At 44.8% G+C, this 23,394-nt stretch overlaps 1 protein-coding gene across 1 annotated transcript in view; it reads left to right on the forward strand.

Annotated features, from left to right (window-relative positions):
- Nucleotides 1–23,394, forward strand: part of SMYD3 (SET and MYND domain containing 3) — a 1,005,705-nt gene that overhangs the window by 86,988 nt on the left and 895,323 nt on the right. The window contains exon 2 of the mRNA XM_088474473.1: nt 20,119–20,182. Within this exon, the coding sequence (XP_088330599.1) occupies nt 20,119–20,182 (64 nt within the window). The remainder of the gene's footprint in view (nt 1–20,118; nt 20,183–23,394) is intronic.

Below are 23,394 nucleotides of genomic sequence, written 5' to 3' on the forward strand. Positions count from 1 at the left end.
GTGCCAATTATAGGACATGTGAGAGGTTCTGGTGTGGGGGAGATCTTTATGGCATTTAAGGGGTATTTGTGGGTTAGCCTGATGATATGGAGGAGGTCAGATTGGCATGTAAGTTGCATGTGGAGTGGCCTGATGGCATGAACAAGGCATATAAGGGGCATGTGGGTGGTTTGATTGCTACTTAAGTGGCATGAGAAGGGGGGGGTCTGATTTAACGGAGTAGGTCTGATTGGCACTTAAGGGACATGTAGGGTTCTGATGGGCGTGTTCTGTTATGGGGAACTTATGGCTGGTCCCTTAAGGGACGTGTGGAGTGTCTGATGGAAAGTTGGATGTCCGATTGACACTTAAGGGGCATGTGATGTTTCTGTTCGGCTTGTGTGGGTGGCCTGATGTCATGAGGAAGTCTGATTGGCAGTGAACTAGGACCCAACACTTTTTAAATGATGGGTCCCTGTGACACATAATTCTGGACTTGGGCCCTGATTCAGAGCCAGACACTCTGACAGAGCGCTCGCTCTGAATCAGGGCCGTCCCTCTGTTTTTTTTTGAGCGGCCTCCTGGCCGCTCGCACAGCTGTGGGTAACCACCCACAGCTATAGCGAGCGGCCAAAAAGATGGTCGCGATGGTCAAGACCATCGCGACCATCGGGCTTGCGACGAGACCCTTGTGGTAGGGTCTCGTCTGCCACAAGCCCTGGAGTGCTTTCGGCTCTATCACTTGTGATGTCAGTGGGGCCGGCCCCAGACGGTAGGCGTTCCCATGGGAACGCCTCCGTCTGGGCAGCCCCAGCATGCCCACCAAAGGGGGCGTGCTGTCACTCACCATCAACAGCACGCCCCCTTTGTAGCGAGACCCATAGCGATGGCGATCACTGTATAACCAACGTTATATCGTTAAAAAAAAAAAAAGAACGAGCAATTGCTGCATTCTTTTCTCTTGCTGTGTTGTCTTTTATTGGCATAATACTCCATCGGGGGAATTCAATTCAACGTGATGTTGAATAGCCGCAGGAGGGAGCTCCTGCAGCTATTCAATTCACCGTGCTGTTTGGGTGCGCTAAGGCTTCTTCTCGCACCTCCCTAGGGATGTGAGGAGAAATCCGACCAACGTGCCGGGCGCGCAGCTTTTTTTCTGCTTAGCGCGGCGCTAACAGCCGCGCGCCCGGCACTTTGGTCAGAGAATGCCTGTTAATGCGCCTTAACACCCTTGATAACCGGCATTCTCCGACCACACAGCGCGGTGTATTGAATAGCAGCATGAGCTCCCTCCCGTGGCTATTCAACATCGCGTTGAATTGAATTCCCCCCATGATAGTTGCAATTCATTTATTCCTTGTATTTTACATTTGTTTATTATGTTATGTCTCTACATACCAAGTGTTGCTCTATAAATAAACTTAAATATACATCATGTTTTTTAATTAGACTAAACAAGACAACATCCTTATATCTTAGGAAATGAAGGGAATGCAAATTAATCTGTTTAGGGCAGTGACCGCTCAAAATAGAACCATTTATTCACAAGATATTAATATTTACTGAGGCTTCAAATTCTTACTTGCAATGCAATCAATTTATTTAGAGATATAGAGGGTGTTGTAGAGTTCAACGCAAGTCTGTTTTGCAGATGGATCTTGCGAATTTTGTGCTGTGTGTGCTCTCCATAGCGAGCATACACATCTCAGGGTGCTTTCAATTGAAGCACATGTTACCTAGCGGCAGAATGGGTGGAACTGGGTGTCAATGGGGCGTTTATACAAAGGCTTGTAGTGATTGCGCAGTTCTGTGTATGCACTATGTGCTGATTTCAGATGCATCTTTTGCAAGTGTGGGCTGATAATGACTGTTATATAAGAGAATATATGGATCTATTAAAAAAAGGAACCAAAATGAACTAAAAAGTGCATTTTAATTGAAAGTTTACTGATTTTTAAAGTCTATAAAAATCAGTATTTAATTTTCGCATACATACCTTATTTTTATCTTGTGTTGAAAAACAAAGACAAAACAAAGCATGTTCTCTAACATGTCTCCAAGTTGCAGTATTTGGTACCAAAAGCTTTGGTGGGAATCGATATGACATACCGCCGGACATAAGCCTGGCGGAAGGTATACCGACACCGGAATGCAGAAGACTGAAGATCCGGTCAGGTTAAGCATTTTAACTATACCTAACCCTCCCGACCCTAACCCTCCCTGCCTAATTCTAACCTCCCCCTCTGGTGCCTAACCCTAACCTCCCCCTTGGGATTAATAAATCTAACCACCCTCCCTGCACCCTAAACCTAACCTTCCCGGGGTGGGGTGCCTAGCCCTAACCCCCCTTTTCCCCTAGCCTAACCTACCAGGGGGGTGCCTAATCCTAATTCCTCCTGGGAGCCCCTAAACCTAACCCCGCTGCCAACGCTCGGCCTATCTTCGTTCGGTATGCCCGGGCATCAGGATTTTGACGGGTGGATAATGATAGGCGTCGGGATTTCGACGCCTATCATTAGTCCCATGCCGGGATTTCACAGTCGGGAAGCCTTCGGTCTGCATTTCGACCGCCGGCTTCCTGCCCGCATACCCTTTGGAGGGGGAAATACCTCCTCCAAAACACAAGCATTGTGATTATCAAGAAGTGGTTTGTAGGTGAAGTGTGAAGTTTGTTGTGATGATATTGGAAGAATGGGGGGTGTCGGAGGTGCGGGCAGTGCCGGCTCCCTCACTGTGACAGGAGCCGAGTGTTGCACTTAATGCTACAGTGCAGCACCCTGGTGTCACCCCTCGGCGGGTGACAGCCGGGTGCGGCCCGCACCCCCCTTGTGACTCCACTGTATGTAGGCATTTCATTTACTCTGTTACAGTTTGTTAGCTGCTATTTTCATCTGATAGTATGTGTAGTACTATATGATATACTGTAATACCTAGTGTTCCTGCTAGACCGCAAGCTTTCCCCTCATGGTGAATAGATGCCATGCCCAGGTCACTATCACCAAGGTCTCTATCACCAGCACCACACTGTGGGGAGCTTTCCCATGAATGCTCGGTACACACCCTACTATGATGAAAAGAGGGCACATCTCAAGGACGCGCCCTTTTCTAGTAGCCATGCCCCTTTGTCTGGCGCCCTTCTGTGATAGCCGCCTTGCCCACCATAGAATGAGCACTAAATAACCTTTTGTGGGTTGTGTCTAATCCTTCAAGTATAGTGCATTGCTGTTTTGTGTTTGGAAGAAATTCTGGTACTGTCTGGAAAATTTGTGTCATGGATGTTGCATTTTTTGTCATATTTATAGAGTGTTTGGCCAACCACAGTGTATGGGAACCTTTGTGATCTTATGCTGGCCATACACTGTGCAATGCCGGCTCCCACCTCCACCTTTTGAATGGGATCGTACATCGCATCCCAGGTCAGATGATTTTGCAGGAAGACCTGGGGATGCGATGTTCGACCCCGCGGGAGCGCACAGCACGATATCGGGTACGATATCATGCACATACACGGCACGGTATAGCACCTATATCGTGCCGATCCGTCGGATCGGCACGTATATCGTGCCGTGTATGGCCACCTTCAGTCAGTCCAATTGCTAAATGATTAAGGGGCCCATTTATTAATGATCGCATGTGCGATCCTATCTGCCGGATGTATTATCCGGGACATGCAGGGAGACGGGCTCCGAAAAGAGCCTTTCCCTACGATGTCTCCGGAGGGCAGTCGGGGCTTCTGCGCATGCGCAGTCCTGCGGACTGCACATGGTGAGCGCCCATTGACTGCGTAGGGATCTGGAAGATCCCTCCGCCAGCTGATATGCGGTAAGTCCTCATAGACTACAGCGGCTAACGCTATCTTCAGATACATTTGGCAGCATCGCATCCCCCATAGAAACCTATGGGGGAGGCGGCTGCTAGCGGCAGTGGAGGGATCGCAGCAGGTATCGGAGATACCTACTGCGGTCCCTCTTTCATACATCCGGGGTATGCTTAGTATTTGAGGTAAACCCCCGAAAACAGGTGTTTTCGGGGAATTTAGCTCAAATTCACTTTGATAAATGGGCCCGTTGGTCAGAACAGTTTCAGTGCTTCATAGTATAGGTTTTACAAGTTTGTGGATCTCTTGGCCTTGAATTATAGTACCTAATTACTCTCTAAACCAGTGGTTCCCAAACTTTTTTGAATCACGGCGCCCTAGAGTATCATCATTGTTTTCACGGCACCCCTAAATTTAAGTTTGTTATTGAGAAATAAAAAAAATTTTTTTTAGTGAAGTGAAGTAAATTGTGTCATCCTTCGGTTCAGTTCTGTAGTGGTGGACAGGTTTACACTTCTGTTTGTGCACATATTTACATTACATTGACCATAAATAGTGTGATTTTGTGCTGAACCACCAACCTGAGGCACCCCTGCAAGTGTCCCGAGGCACGCGCACAGTTTGGGAACCACTGCTCTAAACTATAGTAGAGCTGCAAAACCATTCACAATGGGAAATTAACATTTGAGTTGATGATACAGGATGACTCAGCTGACCATATGAAAACTGGAAGACGTTCCTGGGCAATGACATTTTGATGTAACCAGGGAATATTATTTTTTTGTATGTTTTTTTTTTTTTTTTTTATATATATGATAACATACAGTCAAGTGCATAAATATTGGGACATTGACAGAATTTTCATATTTTGGCCTCTATTCATCACCACAATGGCTTTGAAATGAAACAAACAAGATGTGCTTTAACTGCAGACTTTCAGATTTAATTTGAGGGTAATTATGTCCAAATCAGGTGAACAGTGTAGGAATTACAACGGTTTCTATATGTGCCTCCCACTTTTTAATGTAACAAAAGTAATGGGACTATCAACTCAAAAGCTATTTCATGGACAGGTGTGGGCTATTCCCTCGTTATTTCATTATCAATTAAGCAGGTAACAGGTCTGGAGTTGATTCTAGGTGTGACATTTGCATTTGGAATCAGTTGCTGTCGACTCTCAATATGAGATCCAAAGAACTGTCACTATCAGTGAAGCTAGCCATCATTAGGCTGAAAAATCAAAACAAAATCAAAACAGAGAGATAGCAAAAACATTAGGTGTGGCCAAATCAACTGTTTGGAACATTCTTAAAAAGAAAGAACACACCGGAGAGCTCAGCAACACCAAAAGACCCGGAAGACCGCGGAAAACAACTGTGGTGGATGACAGAAGAATTATTTCCCTGGTGAAGAAAAACCCCTTCACAACAGTTGGCCAAATCAAGAACACTCTCCAGGAGGTAGGTGTATATGTGTCAAAGTCAACAATCAAGAGAAGACTTCACAAGAGTGAATATAGAGGGTTCACCACAAGATGTAAACCATTGGTGAGCCACAAAAACAGGAAGACCAGATTAGAGTTTGCCAAACAACATCTAAAAAAGCCATTACAGTTCTGGAACAACATCCTATGGACAGATGAGACAAAGATCAACTTGTACCAGAGTGATGGGAAGAGAAGAGTATGGAGAAGGAAACTGCTCATGATCCAAAACACCACCTCATCAGTGAAGCATGGTGGTGGTAGTGTCATGGCGTGGGCATGTATGGCTGCCAATGGAACTGGTTCCCTTGTATTTATTGATGATGTGACTGCTGACAAAAGCAGCAGAATGAATTCTGAAGTGTTTCTGGCAATATTATATGCTCATATTCAGTCAAATGCTTCAGAACTCATTGGACGGCGATTCACAGTGCAGATGGACAATGACCCGAAGCATACTGCAAAAGCAACCAAAGAGTTTTTTAAGGCTAAAAAGTGGAATGTTATACAATGGCCAAGTCAATCCCCTGACCTGAATCCGATTGAGCATGCATTTCACTTGATGAAGACAAAACTGAAGGGAAAATGCCCCAAGAACAAGCAGGATCTGAAGACATTTGCAGTAGAGGCCTGGCAGAGCATCACCAGGGATGAAACCCAGCGTCTGGTGATGTCTATGCGTTCCAGACTTCAGGCTGTAATTGCCTGCAAAGGATTTGCAGCAAAGTATTAAAAAGTGAAAGTTAGATTTAGGATTGTTTAGTTTGTCCCATTACTTTTGGCCCCTTAAAAAGTGGTAGGCACATACAGAAACCGTTGTAACTCCTACACCGTTCACCTGATTTGGATGTAATTACCCTCAAATTAAATGTGAAAGTCTGCAGTTAAAGTACATCTTGTTTGTTTCATTTCAAAGCCATCGTGGTGGTGTATAGAGGCCAAAATATGAAAATTCTGTCAATGTCCCAATATTTACGCACCTGACTGTATATAATATATATAAAAGAGGTTTTAAGAAGACATGCGCCTAATAGTGTAGTGATTCAAGTAAATGATATACCGGTGCTGAATTAATGATTGTGCGTACCAAAATGAAATTCTTTTAAGCTTATCTGAAATCCAGAAATGAGTGGTCCGCCCTGGATGGATAGTATGAGATGTCGTCAACTGGATCACCTTAAAACGGAGCTATGCAAGCTCACAGAGGGGAAAGTTATATATATATATATATATATATATATATATATGTATATATATATACACACACACACACCGTATATACTCGAGTATAAGTCGACCCGAATATAAGCCGAGGTACCTAGTTTTACCACAAAAAACTGGGAAAACTTATTGACTCGAGTATAAGCCTAGGGTGGGAAATGCAGCAGGTGGTAGTGCCCCCAGTAGTAATTCCCCCTGGTTGTGCACCCAGTGGTAATCCCCCCTTTCAGTGCCCCCAGTAGCAATCCCGCCCTGGTAGTGCCCCCAGTGGTAATCCCCCCCCCTGGTAGTGCCCCCAGTGGTAATCCCCCCTTTTAGTGCCCCCTATAGTAATCGCCCCCTGGTAGTGACCCCTGTAGTAATCGCCCCCTGGTAGTGCGCCCAGTAGTGTCCCCCCCCCCCCCCAGTAGAGAGAGACGTAATAAGAATGAAATAAAAAAAATCACTTACCTGAAACCCCCGCTCCCGGTCCCGCCGCTGCTATCGGCTCCTCCGGCCGCTTTGCATTATGGGAGAGACGTCGTCATGACGACGTCTCTCCCATTACCCACTGCGGGAGCCAGAAGATGGCTCCCACAGTGGGAGCAGCAGCAGCCGATGAGAGTCTGACAGACTCTCAGCGGCTGCTGATTACAACAAACACACAGCTGCCGGCTACGGCGGATGTGTGTTTGTGCTGTGTAGCGCTGACCGAACTCCGAGTATAAGCCGAGAGGGTACTTTTTCAGCACAAAAAATGTGCTGAAAACCTCGGCTTATACTCGAGTATATGCGGTATATATTATATAGTGTAGTGTTTATTTTTTGAATCAATGGTGTAATTAAATATAGAGGCTGCGTACCAGAATATGCTAATTCAATAGACTGTAGTATGTCTTGCTTCACATGTCTCCTAGTACCCTTTCTCCGTCCTTCACTGGAACGTATGCATTCAGTGTATACGAGCTGGATGCAAAATGATCCCTCTTTAGTATATTTATATACAGGTTCTCTACCCTTTGGACATTTTACCTAAGAGGACTGGGTACCCTTTTAAAAGATAAGCATTGCTCTTATTATTTTATTATTTATTTTTATGTTTTTGTATACTGTCTCCCTTCATCTATGTAACCCAATAAAAACCTGTATATGAATATACTAACGAGGGATCATTTTGCATCCAGATGTGCTTTGATGTGTTTTTTTTTCTTCAGAAATGGTCTGTCTAGCCACTGTACCATACAAGCCAGTTGTATGCATATATGGTTGACTGGTGCACCTTCACTCCAGTCTCAGCCACTAAACTCTGTAGCTCCTACTAAGTGATAGTTGGCCTCTCTGTGGCTTCTCTCACAAATGTCCTTGCTCTGAGTTTTGAGACCAGCACTTCTCAAACTGTGTGTTGCGACACCTTAGTGTGTAATGAGTTGGTCCCTGATATGTCATGCACAATGACAAGAGTTGTGACACAAAAAGAAAGCCTAGGTCCAACATGACACGCTCCGGACAATAAACAGAGCAAAGGAAGTAGACTGTGATTTCCAAATCCTACCCTGCTCAACTGGATACTGCGCGGGGTTGTAAAATCAAAGTCTTATCCACACCCTGACTTCATGCAGCATAAGAGATGACCTGGGAGCAGAGAGCCGCAGCAGTGCAAACATCTCAGCATCATGACAACTGTCATGGAGAGCAGCTGGGAACAAGAAGTCACAGACTTAGTAGGATAGGAGACTTAAGACTGTGACACATTAGACGATATGCCGGATCGGACGACCTATCGTCCTCATCGCCCAGTGTGTACAGGCTGTGTCGCTGACTATGCGCGCTGCCACCTGTCAGCGACCTCGTACGTTGGACCTGCATGCAGCATGGCCCTCGCTGTCGCTCCCAGGCATCGGCAAGTGTGTACGCACTTGTCGATGCCGGAACCCCCCTCAGGTCCCGTCACTAACGAGGTTGGTACACACTAGACATTGTCTAGTGTGTACTGGCCATTAGAGCAGATGAAGAGAAAAGGAGTCCTAAGGCAAGTAAACTATAAAATGGTTAAAGAGAACAGGGGAAAAGGGTTGTTTGGTATGTAAACTACTGCTGGGAGTGTGTACTTTGGGTACAATTAGGTTTATTTAAGCTTATTTTATTTCTTTGTACCATGTATGTGGAATTTACTCCTCAGTGTGTCACGGCAGACAAAAGTTGTAGAGCCATTGGCAGGGGCTGGCTGGCAACTTTTAGCCTGGGGGGCAAATGCATGCAGGCGGCCCTGGCAGAGGGGTAGCGTGTAGCCAGGGTGCCCGAATAACATTCATGCTACGGCGCCCCGCCCCCTCAAGTGTTCCAGGGAGGAGGCGGGTCCATATGGGATTAATGTAAAGTAAAAATAAAGATTAGGAACAGCCCCGTCATGGTGCCCATATGCAGTGCCCCCCCTGTGCCCCAGGAGAGGATCCCCTTATGCAGGCCTCCAGTAGTGCCCCCAGTAGTGATCCCCCTATGCAGTGCCCCCAGTAGTGGTCCCCCCTGTGCAGTGCCCCTTGTGCCCCCAGTAGTAAGCCCCTGATATAGTGCCCCCATTAGTGGTACCCCCTATGCAGTGCTGCTTATATAGTGCCCCCAGTAGCAGTCCACACCCCATGTAGTGCCCTTAATAGTGGTAACCCTTATGCAGTGCCCCTTAAATAGTGGCCCCAGTTGTAGTCTCCCCCCTATGCAGTACCCCCAGTGTTGTCCTTTTTATAGAGCCCCCAGCAGTGGTCCCTCGATGCAGTGCCCCCAGTGGTAGTCCCCTCCCCCCTATGTAGTGCCCCTAGTTGTAGTCCCCTCCCCCCTATGCAGTGCCCCTAGTAGTTGTCCCCTCTCCTTGTAGTGCCCCCAGTAGTAGTAGCCCCCCCCTTGTATTTCCCCCATTAATAGTAGCCCCCCCCTTGCAGTGCCTCCAGTAGTGGTTCCCCCTTTGTAGTGCCACCAGTATTCCCTCCCCTTGTAGTGCCCCCATTAGTAGTAGTCCCCCCCTTGCAGTGCCTCCAGTAGTGGTCTCCCCCTTGTAGTGCCAGCCTCCCCCCCCCAGTAGACACACTTACCTGAATCCCCGCTCCCACCGTCGCCATCCGCTCCTCCGTCTGTCCTTCCCGGGCATTATGGGAGGGATATCATATGATGTCATGATGCCTCTCCCATTGCCCACTGCGTTAGCCGGAAGATGGAGCGGCTACTGCAGTGGGCGCAGCAGCAGCTAATGAGAGTCTGACAGACTCTCATTGGCTGCTGCTTACAACAAACACACATCTGCCGGAGCCGGCGGCTGTGTGTTTGTCACTTGTGTAGCGCTGACCGAACTCCGTCCGGTCAGCACTACACACGCGGTGCTGTCTGTGTCACAGTGACACAGGCGGCCCGCGGCCCGCATGACGCTGCGCCCCGGGGGGCGCATGGTGGCAAATTTGGTGGACAGGTGAATACTTTTGCAAGCCACTGTATGTAGTTTATTATGTTTCCTTGTCAAATATTGAACCATTGTGTACCATAAGCTTATCAGTAATTGTTAATAACAAGTTCGAATAACTTCTTATCTGGAATTTACCAGTCAGTACAATAGATACATTGTAATTTTACCTTCTGGTCCTTATTGCTTCTCATTGCTTTTATACTGTAAGGAAACTAGATTTTGTTTTGCGCAGAAGGGAGTCTTTCATAAGTGGTTTAGCTTGAATGCAACTAGTTGTTTTTGGACAAAGATGCTTTAGTACAACGTGTTTACATTGTGAATTTAATGTGGCCTCAATAACCCTAATTTTATAGGTTATTATCTTAACCCACATTTGTTTCAACATTTCTTCTTAGAATAAACATTATTTTATCTTCGCTGGAGGTTCTGTAAAAAATTCATAAAGCTAATTCTGATCTTGATTACCATTCCATTAAAAAGTTTAAAAACTGACATAAGCATGGTACATTAAAAACCTTTTTCAGTATGTAACCTTTGGCAACAGTTATGTGAGGTATAAAGGAGAAAATATAACTCTGGAATGGATTAATAAAAAATTCATATATAAATACGGTATAGTATGTGGAAATGAGTGTTATAACCTACGTACATTAATTGTTATAACAGAAAATGTTAAATTCATATAACATGAGGTAAAAAGATATTCATTCATGTATTTACACCAAAATGCTATTTATTAGGTAAATGTGAAGTATACTGTAGGGATATATGTGATTTCATGTAAATGTATTGTTAATGTATGGAAATGTATGCAAGACTTTTTGACAGTTGCAGAAGGGGGTGGAGTGATACAGCTTGGATTAATTTTTTCTGTCAGAGAAAAAGCAGCTGGGTACAGAGTGGTATATAAGAGCTGTTAGCAGCACAGAGGGGTAGTATGCTTTTCCCTCCCTCCAGTGCTCATGCTCCCCTGTGTCCTGAGCAGGGTTGCTGACTTTCTGGCTGCCAATTATGGAAGGGGGCAGCCAGATCAGCATCGCAGGTGGGCGTGGCCGGCATTGAGGGGATGAGCGGGGCGTGTCCACGCGATCGGGTCTATTTGTCCCCACCCCCGCTACACAATGCCGAGATTACCAGCATTGTGGAGCAGGGGGCAGGTCCAAAAAGACGCAATTCAGTGTGAATCGCGACACCGATCCCCCCCCCCGTCCCCTTCCCCACTGGGAATTCTCTTGTAAATGTGCAGGGGGTGGGGGGTGCGAGGCTTGCCTGACTTTTTGGGGGGCCGGGAGGGGCACCCGATTTTCTGGAGGCTCCCGGCCGCATCGGGAGGGTAGGCAAGTATGGTCCTGAGCAGCCGCTAAGTTATAAACATAGGGCTGTAAACTGCCTGCCAGGCTCAGGGGGGTGAAACCAGAGAAGGGAGCCTGGTGTCGCAGCAGGAGCTGTGAAGGGCTGAGTGGGCTCCCCGGCAGCTGCGACGTCTCTCACAGGATCTGTGACCAGAGGTATCCGTCAGCGGTGGTCAGCAGGGCTGAGAAGCCGAGTTGTGGAGTTGCCTGTCATTTGATAAGGAGGCTGAGCAGAGCCCGAATCAGAAATATAGCTGCCGTCTAGGTGGTAGAGTAGATTTTAATCAAGAGGGCTGTGTTTGAATGTCACCATCACAGTGACTTTCATATCCTTGATAATTCTACCCATCAAAGACTGTCAGGAAGAAGACTGACTTACAGTAAGTCTACGGTTACCTACAGTCTGCCTGCAGACTCAGCGCTCACAGTAGTGTACAGAAGTTAAAATTAACACTTATACCTCTTTAACACCAAAGTTCCGGGTCTGACCCGGGATTTGGAACATGTTTCCAACCCGGATCAGACCCGGGACAAGACCCCCTTTTACACTACAGCACCGACCTGGGCACCATTCCCACCGGAGCCGGGTTGGCACTGACCCGGCTCTCTAGTGCAGGTGAGCAGCTATTCTTCTCCCTCCCCCCCTCCTCGACCCTCTTACCTCACTCTGCAGCGGTCCTAAGGCAGGGAGGGTGGGTGGTATGCACTGCTCCGTTCTGGTTGGGTCGGCCCATGTTGCAGTGGACGCTTGGAGATGAAGTCATCTCCAAGTGCCACTGAAGCTGGCCAATCAGACGGCATGCGGCATGATCTGGGTCATCGTGACCCGGATTGCGCTGTTTACACTGCAGGGTGACACGGGAACGACCCGTGCTCTACCCTGCAAGTTACACGAGTTGGATCCCCGGGTCCCTGGGCCCGGGTGGATCCATTTACACTGACAAAAATCCAGGGTTGATGCGCGTTCACGTCCATCAACCCGGGATATTTATGTCAGTGTAAAAGGGGTATTACTCTTCTGATAAATCTGGAGCAATTCTGCCTACAGCAGATGTACTACTATATCTTTAGGCGGCTGTATAATTGTTATTAATTGTTATTATTGTTATTAAAGCATCAGTGCTATCATTCAATATAGTCTCAATGTACGCTCGGTAGGCATAAAGATCATTGGATTGTGATATGAGCCTGTTGCCCAAAGTAACATCCACTTGGCTGAATAAAGTCACTATGGGGTAATTAATAAGGGCGACCCAAGCCCCTTGGGGTATTGGAGTGTCATCGGCTCGTACGATCTTGCACATCATGTACAGCAACGTGGTGTTCAGATCGTAGTAGTGCTGGCCGCTGTGTAAGATTCAATCGGTGCTGTGTCGTATAACAACACTAAAGGTTGGACTTCAACTTATAGAATTTTCTCTACGCTAGTTTGTGTCGGGGGCACGTCAAAAAGATCCAGCTCTGTTTTTGCGCATTCAACGGACTCGAAGTGTATGAAACACATGTTGTTTAAAAAATATCACCAACTCCGCGCCTCGATTTTCTTTTCTTCTTTAAGTTGCGTTGTCTCCGTTTTTGACATTGAACATGTTGACATGTTGACATTCAGCATGTAATTCTATCTCTGACCCTTACTGTAGCCCTAAGCCTACTGGTAATAGTAATGGTAATAACAACATTATGATAATATCGACATTTCTGATGTTGTCTTTCTGGCAATGTTGACATTTTGTAGGTGTCGACATTAATGATGTGGACAATTTAAACATTTGGACATAACGAATGTTGACCATCTGCTGCAGCAATTTGAATGTCGGAATTTTAACTGTAAACATTTTAACCAGTGTAGGTACACATACCTTTTATATGAGGAGCTCTTAGGGGGCAATTCAATTATGCCGCGTGCAACCCGCTGGCCGTCTATAGTAATGGACGTCTATCAGAGCAATTCAATTGTTTCTCCGATAGACACCCATTAGCCACACATAAACCCTGAAAACCCTGAGCTTGTAGGCGTGGTAAATGCTAATGGGTGCTCAAATGTAGAAACAATTGATTTGCTCCGTACAGAGAACATGCAGTTTTAGTAACAAGTTGATGAGCAGCTAATAAGTGTAGTAGTGCAGTACACCAAACGTTTTTAAAAAGAGTGGGTGCCACACCATTTCTCTTAATATAAAAAATGAAGGGGGAGATGTAATAAGCATGCCTTTTAAGATCTCTAAATGCATTGCCCTGCTTTGTACATTATTAAGTTGAAGAAGGACCAATTACCGAATGCATGTATTAAAAATGCATTTGCCAAAGTGGAAGAGTGTTAACTCAGTCTCTGGCAAATTACACTCTGCCTCTTTTGGCGTATGTGACCACTGTTTGCAGTGAATCTGCATATTCGCCAGTCTAAACTCCCTAATGTCACCCGTGGACAGAGGCTGGCTGGCAACTTTCAGGCTGGGGGGCAAACACAAGCAAGTGGCCCTGGCTTTTCTACCGGCACACTGTGAAACATTCCTGAACTTAGCCCCCCGATAGGGTAAAGCCATCAGCAGATTGTGTTACCCTACAGTATCCTATGCACTACTATTTTAGCAAATTCTTTCGGAGAGGGCCGATCTGGATCTGACGATATTGCCGGAAGAGCGTGTCGAAGTCAGATAATTGGATATGATCGCTTGCATTTATTACCTGACGAGTCTATGGCCTGATGACGAATTGCTTGGACGCTACTCTGCATCAGCGCAATTCCGATACGCACAAATATATATTTATATTACTACAAGGTTTAGTCAGAATGTGGAAAACAGGTTTAATGTGTATGTCTGTGGGTGTTTGCATATGTTTTGAGAAACTCTGCATACTGATACAATATGCCTGTAACAAATAATTAAAATGTAACACAGATAGTGATATGATCAGAGAAGCGTTCTAAATGCAAAGTTGGGAATCATTGTCAGGAACCTGCAGATCATTAACAATTGTATACCTTTTTGTTCGGTGCTGATTTGGTTCATAGGAACTGACACCTACACTCTAAGTGGAGAGGGGCCTGTCGCAAGCTACCAGACAAGGTGGCAAAAGCTGGGGGTCTCCCCCTGATTAGAAATAAACCTTTAATTACAACTTAGAATTTGGTTCAGGCAATGCCTAAATATTAAAATATGCCATAAATGGATAAAAGTTGGGGATATATATATATATATCAGTCAGGTGCATAAATATAGGGACATTGACAGAATTTTCATATTTTGGCCTCTATTCACCACCACAATGGCTTTGAAATGAAACAAACAAGATGTGCTTTAACTGCAGACTTTCAGAGTTAATTTGAGGGTAATTACATCCAAATCAGGTGAACGGTGTAGGAATTACAACGGTTTCTATATGTGCCTCCCACTTTTTAAGGGGCCAAAAGTAATGGGACAAACTAAACAATCCTAAATCTAACTTTCACTTTTTAATACTTTGTTGCACATCCTTTGCAGGCAATTACAGACTGAAGTCTGGAGCGCATAGACATCACCAGACGCTGGGTTTCATCCCTAGTGATGCTCTGCCAGACCTCTACTGCAAATGGCTTCAGTTCCTGCTTGTTCTTGGGGAATTTTCCCTTCAGTTTTGTCTTCATCAAGTGAAATGCATGCTCAATTGGAATCAGGTCAGGGGATTGATTTGGCCATTGCATAACATTCCACTCTTTAGCCTTAAAAAATTCTTTGGTTGCTTTTGCAGTATGCTTCGGGTCATTGTCCATCTGCACTGTGAAGCGCCGTCCAATGAGTTCTGAAGCATTTGGCTGAATATGAGCATATAATATTGCCCGAAACACTTCAGAATTCATTCTGATGCTTTTGTCAGCAGTCACATCATCAATCAATACAAGTGAACCAGTTCCTTTGGCAGCCTTTGGTATGTTTTGAATCATGAGCAGTTCCTTTCCTTCTCCATACTCTTCTCTTCCCATCACTCTGGTACAAGTTGATCTTTGTCTCATCTGTCCATAGGATGTTGTTCCAGAACTGTAATGGCTTTTTTAGATGTTGTTTGGCAAACTCTAATCTGGTCTTCCTGTTTTTGAGGCTTACCAATGGTTTACATCTTGTGGTGAACCCTCTATATTCACTCTTGTGACGTCTTCTCTTGATTGTTGACTTTGACACATATACACCTACCTCCTGGAGAGTGTTCTTGATTTGGCCAACTGTTGTGAAGAGGTTTTTCTTCACCAGGGAAATAATTCTTCAGTCATCCACCACAGTTGTTTTCTGTGGTCTTCCGGGTCTTTTGGTGTTGCTGAGCTCTCCGGTGCATTCTTTCTTTTTAAGAATGTTCCAAACAGTTGATTTGGCCACACCTAATGTTGCTATCTCTCTGATGGGTTTGTTTTGATTTTTCAGCCTAATGATGGCTTGCTTCACTGATAGTGACAGCTCTTTGGATCTCATATTGAGAGTTGACAGCAACTGATTCCAAATGCAAATGTCACACCTAGAATCAACTCCAGACCATTTACCTGCTTAATTGATAATGAAATAACGAGGGAATAGCCCACACCTGTCCATGAAATAGCTTTTGACTTGATAGTCCCATTACTTTTGGCCCCTTGAAAAGTGGGAGGCACATATAGAAACCGTTGTAATTCCTACACCGTTCACCTGATTTGGATGTAATTACCCTCAAATTAAATCTGAAAGACGGCAGTTAAAGCACATCTTGTTTGTTTTATTTCAAAGCCATTGTGGTGGTGAATAGAGGCCAAAATATGAAAATTCTGTCAATGTCCCAATATTTATGCACCTGACTGTGTGTGTGTGTGTGTGTGTGTGTGTGTGTGTATATATATATATATATATATATATATATATATAAAATCTCCATTACACATACTCTGATGCACATAACACACACAAATAAAACATACATGCATACACATAGACGCTCACATGCGTACTCGCATACATACATACGAACATTACACAGACGCACATATGCGAACACATATGTATAAAAAGGTTCCTTCACATTAAACCTGATATTAGAGGTTTTATTAGCCAATAATTATGTTGTGAAATGTATGTATATGATATTTAAGGTACAGAAGCTAGTAGACATGTCATGTTTGGTACCTTTCTAAATCCCTGTTTATTTGTAGATCATTGGTTCTATCGGCAAGGAGATCGCAGCATGCGTTCGCAAGATATGAATAATAGGTTAGAATGTATCTCTGTATGTAGTGTTTTTTATTAGTTCTTTGTTGGGAAACCTACACAAAGAAGCAGCTGGAAAGCTGATCCATACCTCTGATGACACCATATGAACTAACCAATGAACGGAGTGACCTGAAGCAAGAACCAATGAGCATCTGTTATTCTGTGCCTTTGTTGTCTCTGAAACCTGTACCGAATATAGGCTTATGAACTGGGGCAGTAGTCAGTCATTTTCTCCATATCCTTGGGTGATGGTAACCGCAGATTCAGGATTGAAATACTGCATACTGGGCCAGTGCGCATGCGTATGTATCGGTTTGTACCTTTGTATTTACTTGGTTTTTGCGCTAATTGTGTTAGATCTAAGCGTATAACTTTTTGTGCTTTGGAACCACAATTGGATTGGAAAGCAATTATTTCTTATGCGACTTGTAGCGCTAAATAGCGACATGTTGGGTATATAGATTTAGGGGTATCAATACGCGCGTCGTCAGTGACATATTGGGGGGTACACACTGGCCGATGTTCCCGATATGTCATCTGATCCACTGGATCAGACGACATCATCTAGTGTGTACCCGGCATAAGTTAAAAACTCACTCTTAAGAGCTCTGAGGAAGAGTGACCACACTTGAAACTCGTTGGTGACGGCATATGGACCCATCTGCACTTACCTGCTGAACCTAATTGACCTTCCATGGACGGCTTGGCAGTTGCCTAGAAGGGAAGGTTTCCGGATATCTCCAACAATATTCACTTTGTGGCACCTGGCCAGGTGCCGAACACTGTTTGGTTAAAATTTTTATCAAATAGTCGATTTGGAATTTTTATTATTTATTTATTACTGTGCACTTTATTGTTTGGTCTTTTGTATACCTAAAAGTGACACTTTGAAATTTGTTCATGAATAGATACGTATTTGTTTTCTTGACCTATTACACTATGGTCGTTCTCTTGTTATTTATCGTTTTATGAGAATTTGGATGCACATTGGAACATTTCTTGGTGGAAAACCCAGAATAACATTTAATATACGACACCTCATATCTCGTGTGGGAACGTGTGTACATCGATGCATCGGATGAACTGTATGAAAGAAGGACAAATGACAGACTAGTAGCGTCGCAAGTGTCATACGAACTTTGTTTTTGATTATTGATGCTTATTACTTGGAGGAAACCCATAGTATGATGCTGTGGCTGCTTGAATCCTAGTGCGGCAGTGCTTGTTCACAATTTCTATTATTTGTATTATCACTCTTAAGAGCTGCCAGGGTACCTGTGAAGCTGATTGCTGAAGCACAATATGAGAATGCAGCTGCTGTGCATCCACCCCTGCAGTCGTTTCTTAGCTTCTAGTCCTTCCTGTGCTTGGTGGCTGGCAAATACATTGCTCCCATAGGAAAAAACACACTAAATGGGAAAAAATTCAAACACATTGTCTCCATAGGAAACAATACAAATACATTGCCACCACAGAAAAAAACACATTGCATGACACAGGAAAAAACATACATTGACCCCCCACAGGAAAAAAATGCATTGTCCCACACAGGAAAAAAATACATTGTCCCACACAGGAAAAAATAAATACATTGGCCACACACAAAAAAATACATCTTAGCCCCCACATAAAACAATTAAACACATACTGTACATTAGCCCCAATAGAAAAAAAAAAAAAACATGGTCCCACACAGAAAAGAATAAAACACATTGGTCACCACAGGGAAAATAACAAACACATTGGTCTCAATAGGAAAAAAATAACACTGGCCCACACAGGCAAAAATAAATAAAACACATTGGCCCCCAGCAGAAAAAAAAAAACACACATTGGCCCCTACAGAAAACAATAAAACACATTGACCCCAACAGGAAATTAAAAAGCACTTTAGCCCCCACAGGAAAATATAAAAGACATAGGTCAGGGATTGGACTGCTGAGGACTGCGGAAAAGTTATTTTCTCTGATGAATCCCCTTTCAGTTTGTTTGTGGCATCTGGAAAAACGCTTGTACTCCAGTCCAATCCCTGTACCTTTTGCAGAATATCAGTCTGTCCCTGATGTTTTTCCTGGAGAGAAGTGGCTTCTTTGCTGCCCTTCTTGACACCAGGCCATCCTACAAAAGTCTTCGTGCTGTGTCATGCCAACAGTAAAGCATCCTAAGACCATTCATGTGTGGGGTTGCTTCTCAGCCAAAGGAGTGGGATCACTCACAATTTTGCCTAAGAACACAGCCATGAATAAAGAATGGTGCCAAAACATCCTCCAACAGCAACTTCTCCCAACCATCCAGGAACAGTTTGGTGATGAACAATGCCTTTTCCAGCATGATGGAGCACCTTGCCATAAGGCAAAAGTGATAACTAAGTGGCTCAGGGAACAAAACCTCGAAATTTTGGGTCCATGGCCAGGAAACTCCCTAGACCTTAATTCCATTGAGAACTTGCGGTCAATCCTCAAGAGAGGCGGGTGACAAACAAAAACCCACAACTTCTGACAAACTCCAAGCATTGATTAGGCAAGAATGGGCAGCCATCAGTCAGTGTGTGGCCCAGAAGTTGATTGACAGCATGCCAGGGCGAATTGCAGAGGTCTTGAAAAAGAAAGGTCAACACTGCAAATATTGACTCTGAATAAACTTAATGTAATTGACAATAAAAGCCTTTGATACTAATGAAATGTTTGTAATTTTACTTAAGTATACCATAGTAACATCTGACAAAAATGTCTAAAAACACTGAAGCAGCAAACTTTGTGAAAACCAATACTTGTGTCATTCTCAAAACTTTTGGCCATGGCTGTACAAATCCCGGGCTGCATATTGCAACAGCCAGTGATGGTGCGGTCTGTACAGCTGTCAGAACGCTCAGTAACGCTGACCTTTCATAATTTCCGACTCCTGATCAGTGCCCTATCTAAGTATACTGGTGCTGATAATGGTGCTTTTTAGAATGTAAGCTCTTACGAGCAGGGCTCTCTACCCTCTTATGCTTCTCCCTACTTTAGTTTCATCTACTTCTTACTCACCACCAGGGCACCTAACACTTGGTTGTTTATGCTCTGTTGCTTATCTGGGTTTTATGGTCACTAATGTAGCAATATATATTACCCATGTCCTGGTCCTGTATTGTATTGTTCTGTAATTCGCTTGTCTACAACTTGTTTATGTACTTTGTAAGGCGCTGCGGAACATTTATGGCGCCATATAAATAAATGATGATAATAATAATAATGATGGGCGTGCATAGCTCCTCGATCATTCTAAATATTTTACTGATGTAATACATGCAGTGAAGTTGTAACTACTGCACATAATGTGCGCAGTTACCGCAAATACATCTAGCAAATGTTCATGCATCAACTCCAAAGAGACAACTTTACTATATTTCCATTTCTCTATCCTGAACATTTCCTTAGTACAATACATGTGAGGGCAGTGCAGTGGCTCACACAGGAGACACACCATAGAATATATAGTGATACATTTTTTTTTTTTAAGAAGCAGAAGTTACAGCATTGCTATTACTAGGTGATCATGAAGTAAAGAAATAGCATAAATGCAAATCTCTTGCTCACATTACAAATGCGTATTATTTCTGTATCTTTTTTTTTGTTTTGTTTGTATTTTAGGACTGAAAAACTTCAGCGATGCTCCCAGTGTAAATTTGCCAGATACTGCAATTCACTTTGCCAGGTAAACAAACCCATATTTATTAAAGTTAACACACACTCACACACACCATTTTTGCACATATGATTTGTTTTCAAGTGTATGTTTGCTCTGTTAGGAACAGCAGGTAACATATTATCTGTGTAGGTGTTGTGGTGCTTAGTGCAGTGGCTGGTGTTTCTATTGTTTTATTCTTCGATATCGTTCAGTCTTTTAAAATATCGGCAAGTGTGTATGCACCTTAAGTTCAGATCCATCTACTCTTCATTTCTTGCATAAAAATGTGAATTCTACTTCAATATGTGTTCAAGAAAACAAAGCAGAGAATGGCGCTCAACAGCCTTAATGATTTAATTTATGCCTGCTGTAATACACCTGTACACACTTTACAGATAATATTTTGTATTAAAATGCAAAGGACTAATATGTTTTCCTCAAAATATATATAAATTTTTTTTATTTAAAGCAAGCTGTATTCACCAGTGGTGAATTTAACTAGGGGCTGCAGGCTCCGCAGTACAATCCGCCACTTCAGTTAGCCAATTGCAGTCCAATTGGAAGCGCTAACTGCCAGTCACACACAGGACAGGCAGCCCCAAGGGGATGTGTTTTCTCTCCCTGGGACTGCTGGTCCAGGTTGCGATTAGCAGAGAGCAGCTTCCAGTGGAAGCAGCTCCTCTACCTTTCGGGCAGCCCTACACGGCTTATAGGGGCTTCAACCGATGCAGTCCCTAGAAACTGGTGTTATGCGTATGCGCTGCCCCACCATGGCTAGTGCATACTGCATGTGCCGGTCCCGGCCCCTGCCAAATTCAATGCGCAGGTGCTGGGACCAGGCCAGCCGGACCAGCAGCGGCAGCCCCCCTCATGCAAGAGGATAGCAGCCGCTGTTGGTAGTCACCCTGGATTCTTTAAGGTGAAAATTTACTAAACAGTGGTTTTGTAAAACCAACATTTTTGGGCAATTTTTAATTTGTAGATTGTAAACCACCAGATTTACTAATGCCAAAAACTGTCTCAAGAACAAGAAAAAAAAGCCTTTTCCAAAATCAATAAGAAAAAAGAAAATACAAACCAAATCCATCAATCCTCGGATTTGTAACACTGCAGGAAAAGCTACAATAAAACTGAGGTGGTTGTGACAGGTGAGAACTTAAACAGCATACTGTGTGAGCTAGCTGGCCAATCATGAGGAGGCTCAATAAACCTATTGGGCTTGATACAGAGGTGGATGCAGATGTGGCTGCGTCTTTTAGCAGACGCCCCTTAGTGAGTTTATGCAAATGCCGCAACACAGCCTTTCTCTGGTGTAAATCTGTGGAGTTGGGGTATGAAATGTTGACAATCATAATGTCGACATGAGAACGTTGACATGATGATATCGACATTTTCATGTAGATAATGATGAAATGTGGACATGTTAGAATGTCGACATATCATCCTTGGTCGGCCAAATTTACTTACCTGCTCCCGACTGCTGCAGTGGTCATGTGGTGCTCCAGCGTTTCTGGTAAGTAGTATTCACCTATCCTTAACCCTAACCCTCCCTTTAGTGCAGGGGTGGGGAACCTTTTTTTTTTTTTTGCCAAGGGCCATTTTGATATATAACATTATTCGTGGGCTTGGTGCAGGCCACGCCCCCTCCATGTGACATCACACGGGGGCAGGGTCACGATCGCTGGTGATTACAGAAATGTCCGGGTCATCCTCAGGATGCTCCGGGGAGTTGTAAGGGCAGCGGTGTGACCTTCTGAAGTGCCCTAAGGACGCTCTAGGCGGTACTGCTGCATACATTCTGGCTACAGGGTGCCATTCTATAAACCCTGCTAGGCAGATGAGGCTAGCAGAAAAAAGCTCAGAGGGCCAGTCCAAATGATTCAGGGGGCCTTATACGGCCTCCGGGCCTGAGGTTCCCTATCCCTGCTTTAGTGCCTCACCCTAACTTCAGCCTACATATCCCATCCCAAAAGCCTTATCCTAATGTCAAAATTCTGAAAATGTTGACATATTGTAAGTAATGACTTAATAACTACATCCACATCCATGCGTATGATATGGGAGGACTGAGACGTCCACTTGGAGCGTCTACAGATGCTGTAATACTGCCTGGTTTGTCTTTAGATGACACCATGGGTCGCACCGTTGAAACTTGCACCAGCCCCATGGTGCAAGTTTCAATGATGATTTTCCATCTAAGTATTGCCTCCAATTTGAATGTAGCATCTGTGTTCACAAACACTTTAGTGGCACACCCGTGACACTCCCATAACACACCCACAAGATGGAACATTTATGCGTGTTTTAATAGCACCCTCCCTGTCGCGGCCAAGGAACGCCCAGCTCTTTTTCATGACATTTCTGATACCGTGCACCTCTATTGCAACTGTGCATTTGTGGGTAAACATTGTGGGCCTAATTCAGAGGGGGAAGCAGTTTAGATTTGGTCGCAACTGGCTGATATTTTGTCTACTGCGCATGTGTGCCGTGATAGTCAGATAGCAAACGTTTGGGGGAGGTAACGGGGAGTGGCAACAAAAATGCAGGCATGTTGTGGCTGATTCAGGGGCGTGTCACAGCCAGTGACTGCGCCTTTGGACGCAGTGTCACTGGCCCCGACGTCTTACTTGCATTGGGCATTCTGAGCAACCATAGGGTTGACCATATGGGAGAGGCAACAGAGGGCGGCTACAAAAACTCGGGCGGTTTGCCTCCTTTTTTAGAGTCCACTGCGTCCACAATCGCAGTTGCGAATGCAACTGCATCCACCTCTGTCAGGCCCTGTATTTTGATTAAGAGGTAAAAATAAGGGGGCGTGACCTGCTGAGCTTCCGGCTAGACGTGCCTGACTGGAGCTCCCGGTGTCAGCGGCTATTGTGGGCACTCTTTGGGGTCTCCCTGCTTTGATCCCGGCTCCCGGTGTACTCTGGATACTCGCCGCGACCAGGCGCTCCACTTCCACCCGCCTCCAGTGCTGCTGCTGGCTGTTTCCCGCCTCGGCCTTGAGCAGGACGTGGGCCGCGGGCTTGAGTTCCAGGAAGGGTTGTCGCAGGGGTCCCGCTGCCGCCTCCTCTCATAGTCTCCAGCCACCTGATCATATTGGGCCCCTGCTGCCTCCTCTCATCTCCGACCACCTGATCCCATAGGGCCCCTGCCTGGGAGTATTGCTGGTTCTGCAGACTTTGTGGATTGCCCTGCTGGACCTGGAGGTGCTGCCTGCTATCAACCAGTGAAGTACA

The sequence above is a fragment of the Taudactylus pleione genome, unplaced genomic scaffold (assembly GCF_031769625.1).
Source record: "Taudactylus pleione unplaced genomic scaffold, aTauple2 ptg000154l, whole genome shotgun sequence".
In the NCBI taxonomy this organism is placed as follows: Eukaryota; Metazoa; Chordata; class Amphibia; order Anura; family Myobatrachidae; genus Taudactylus; species Taudactylus pleione.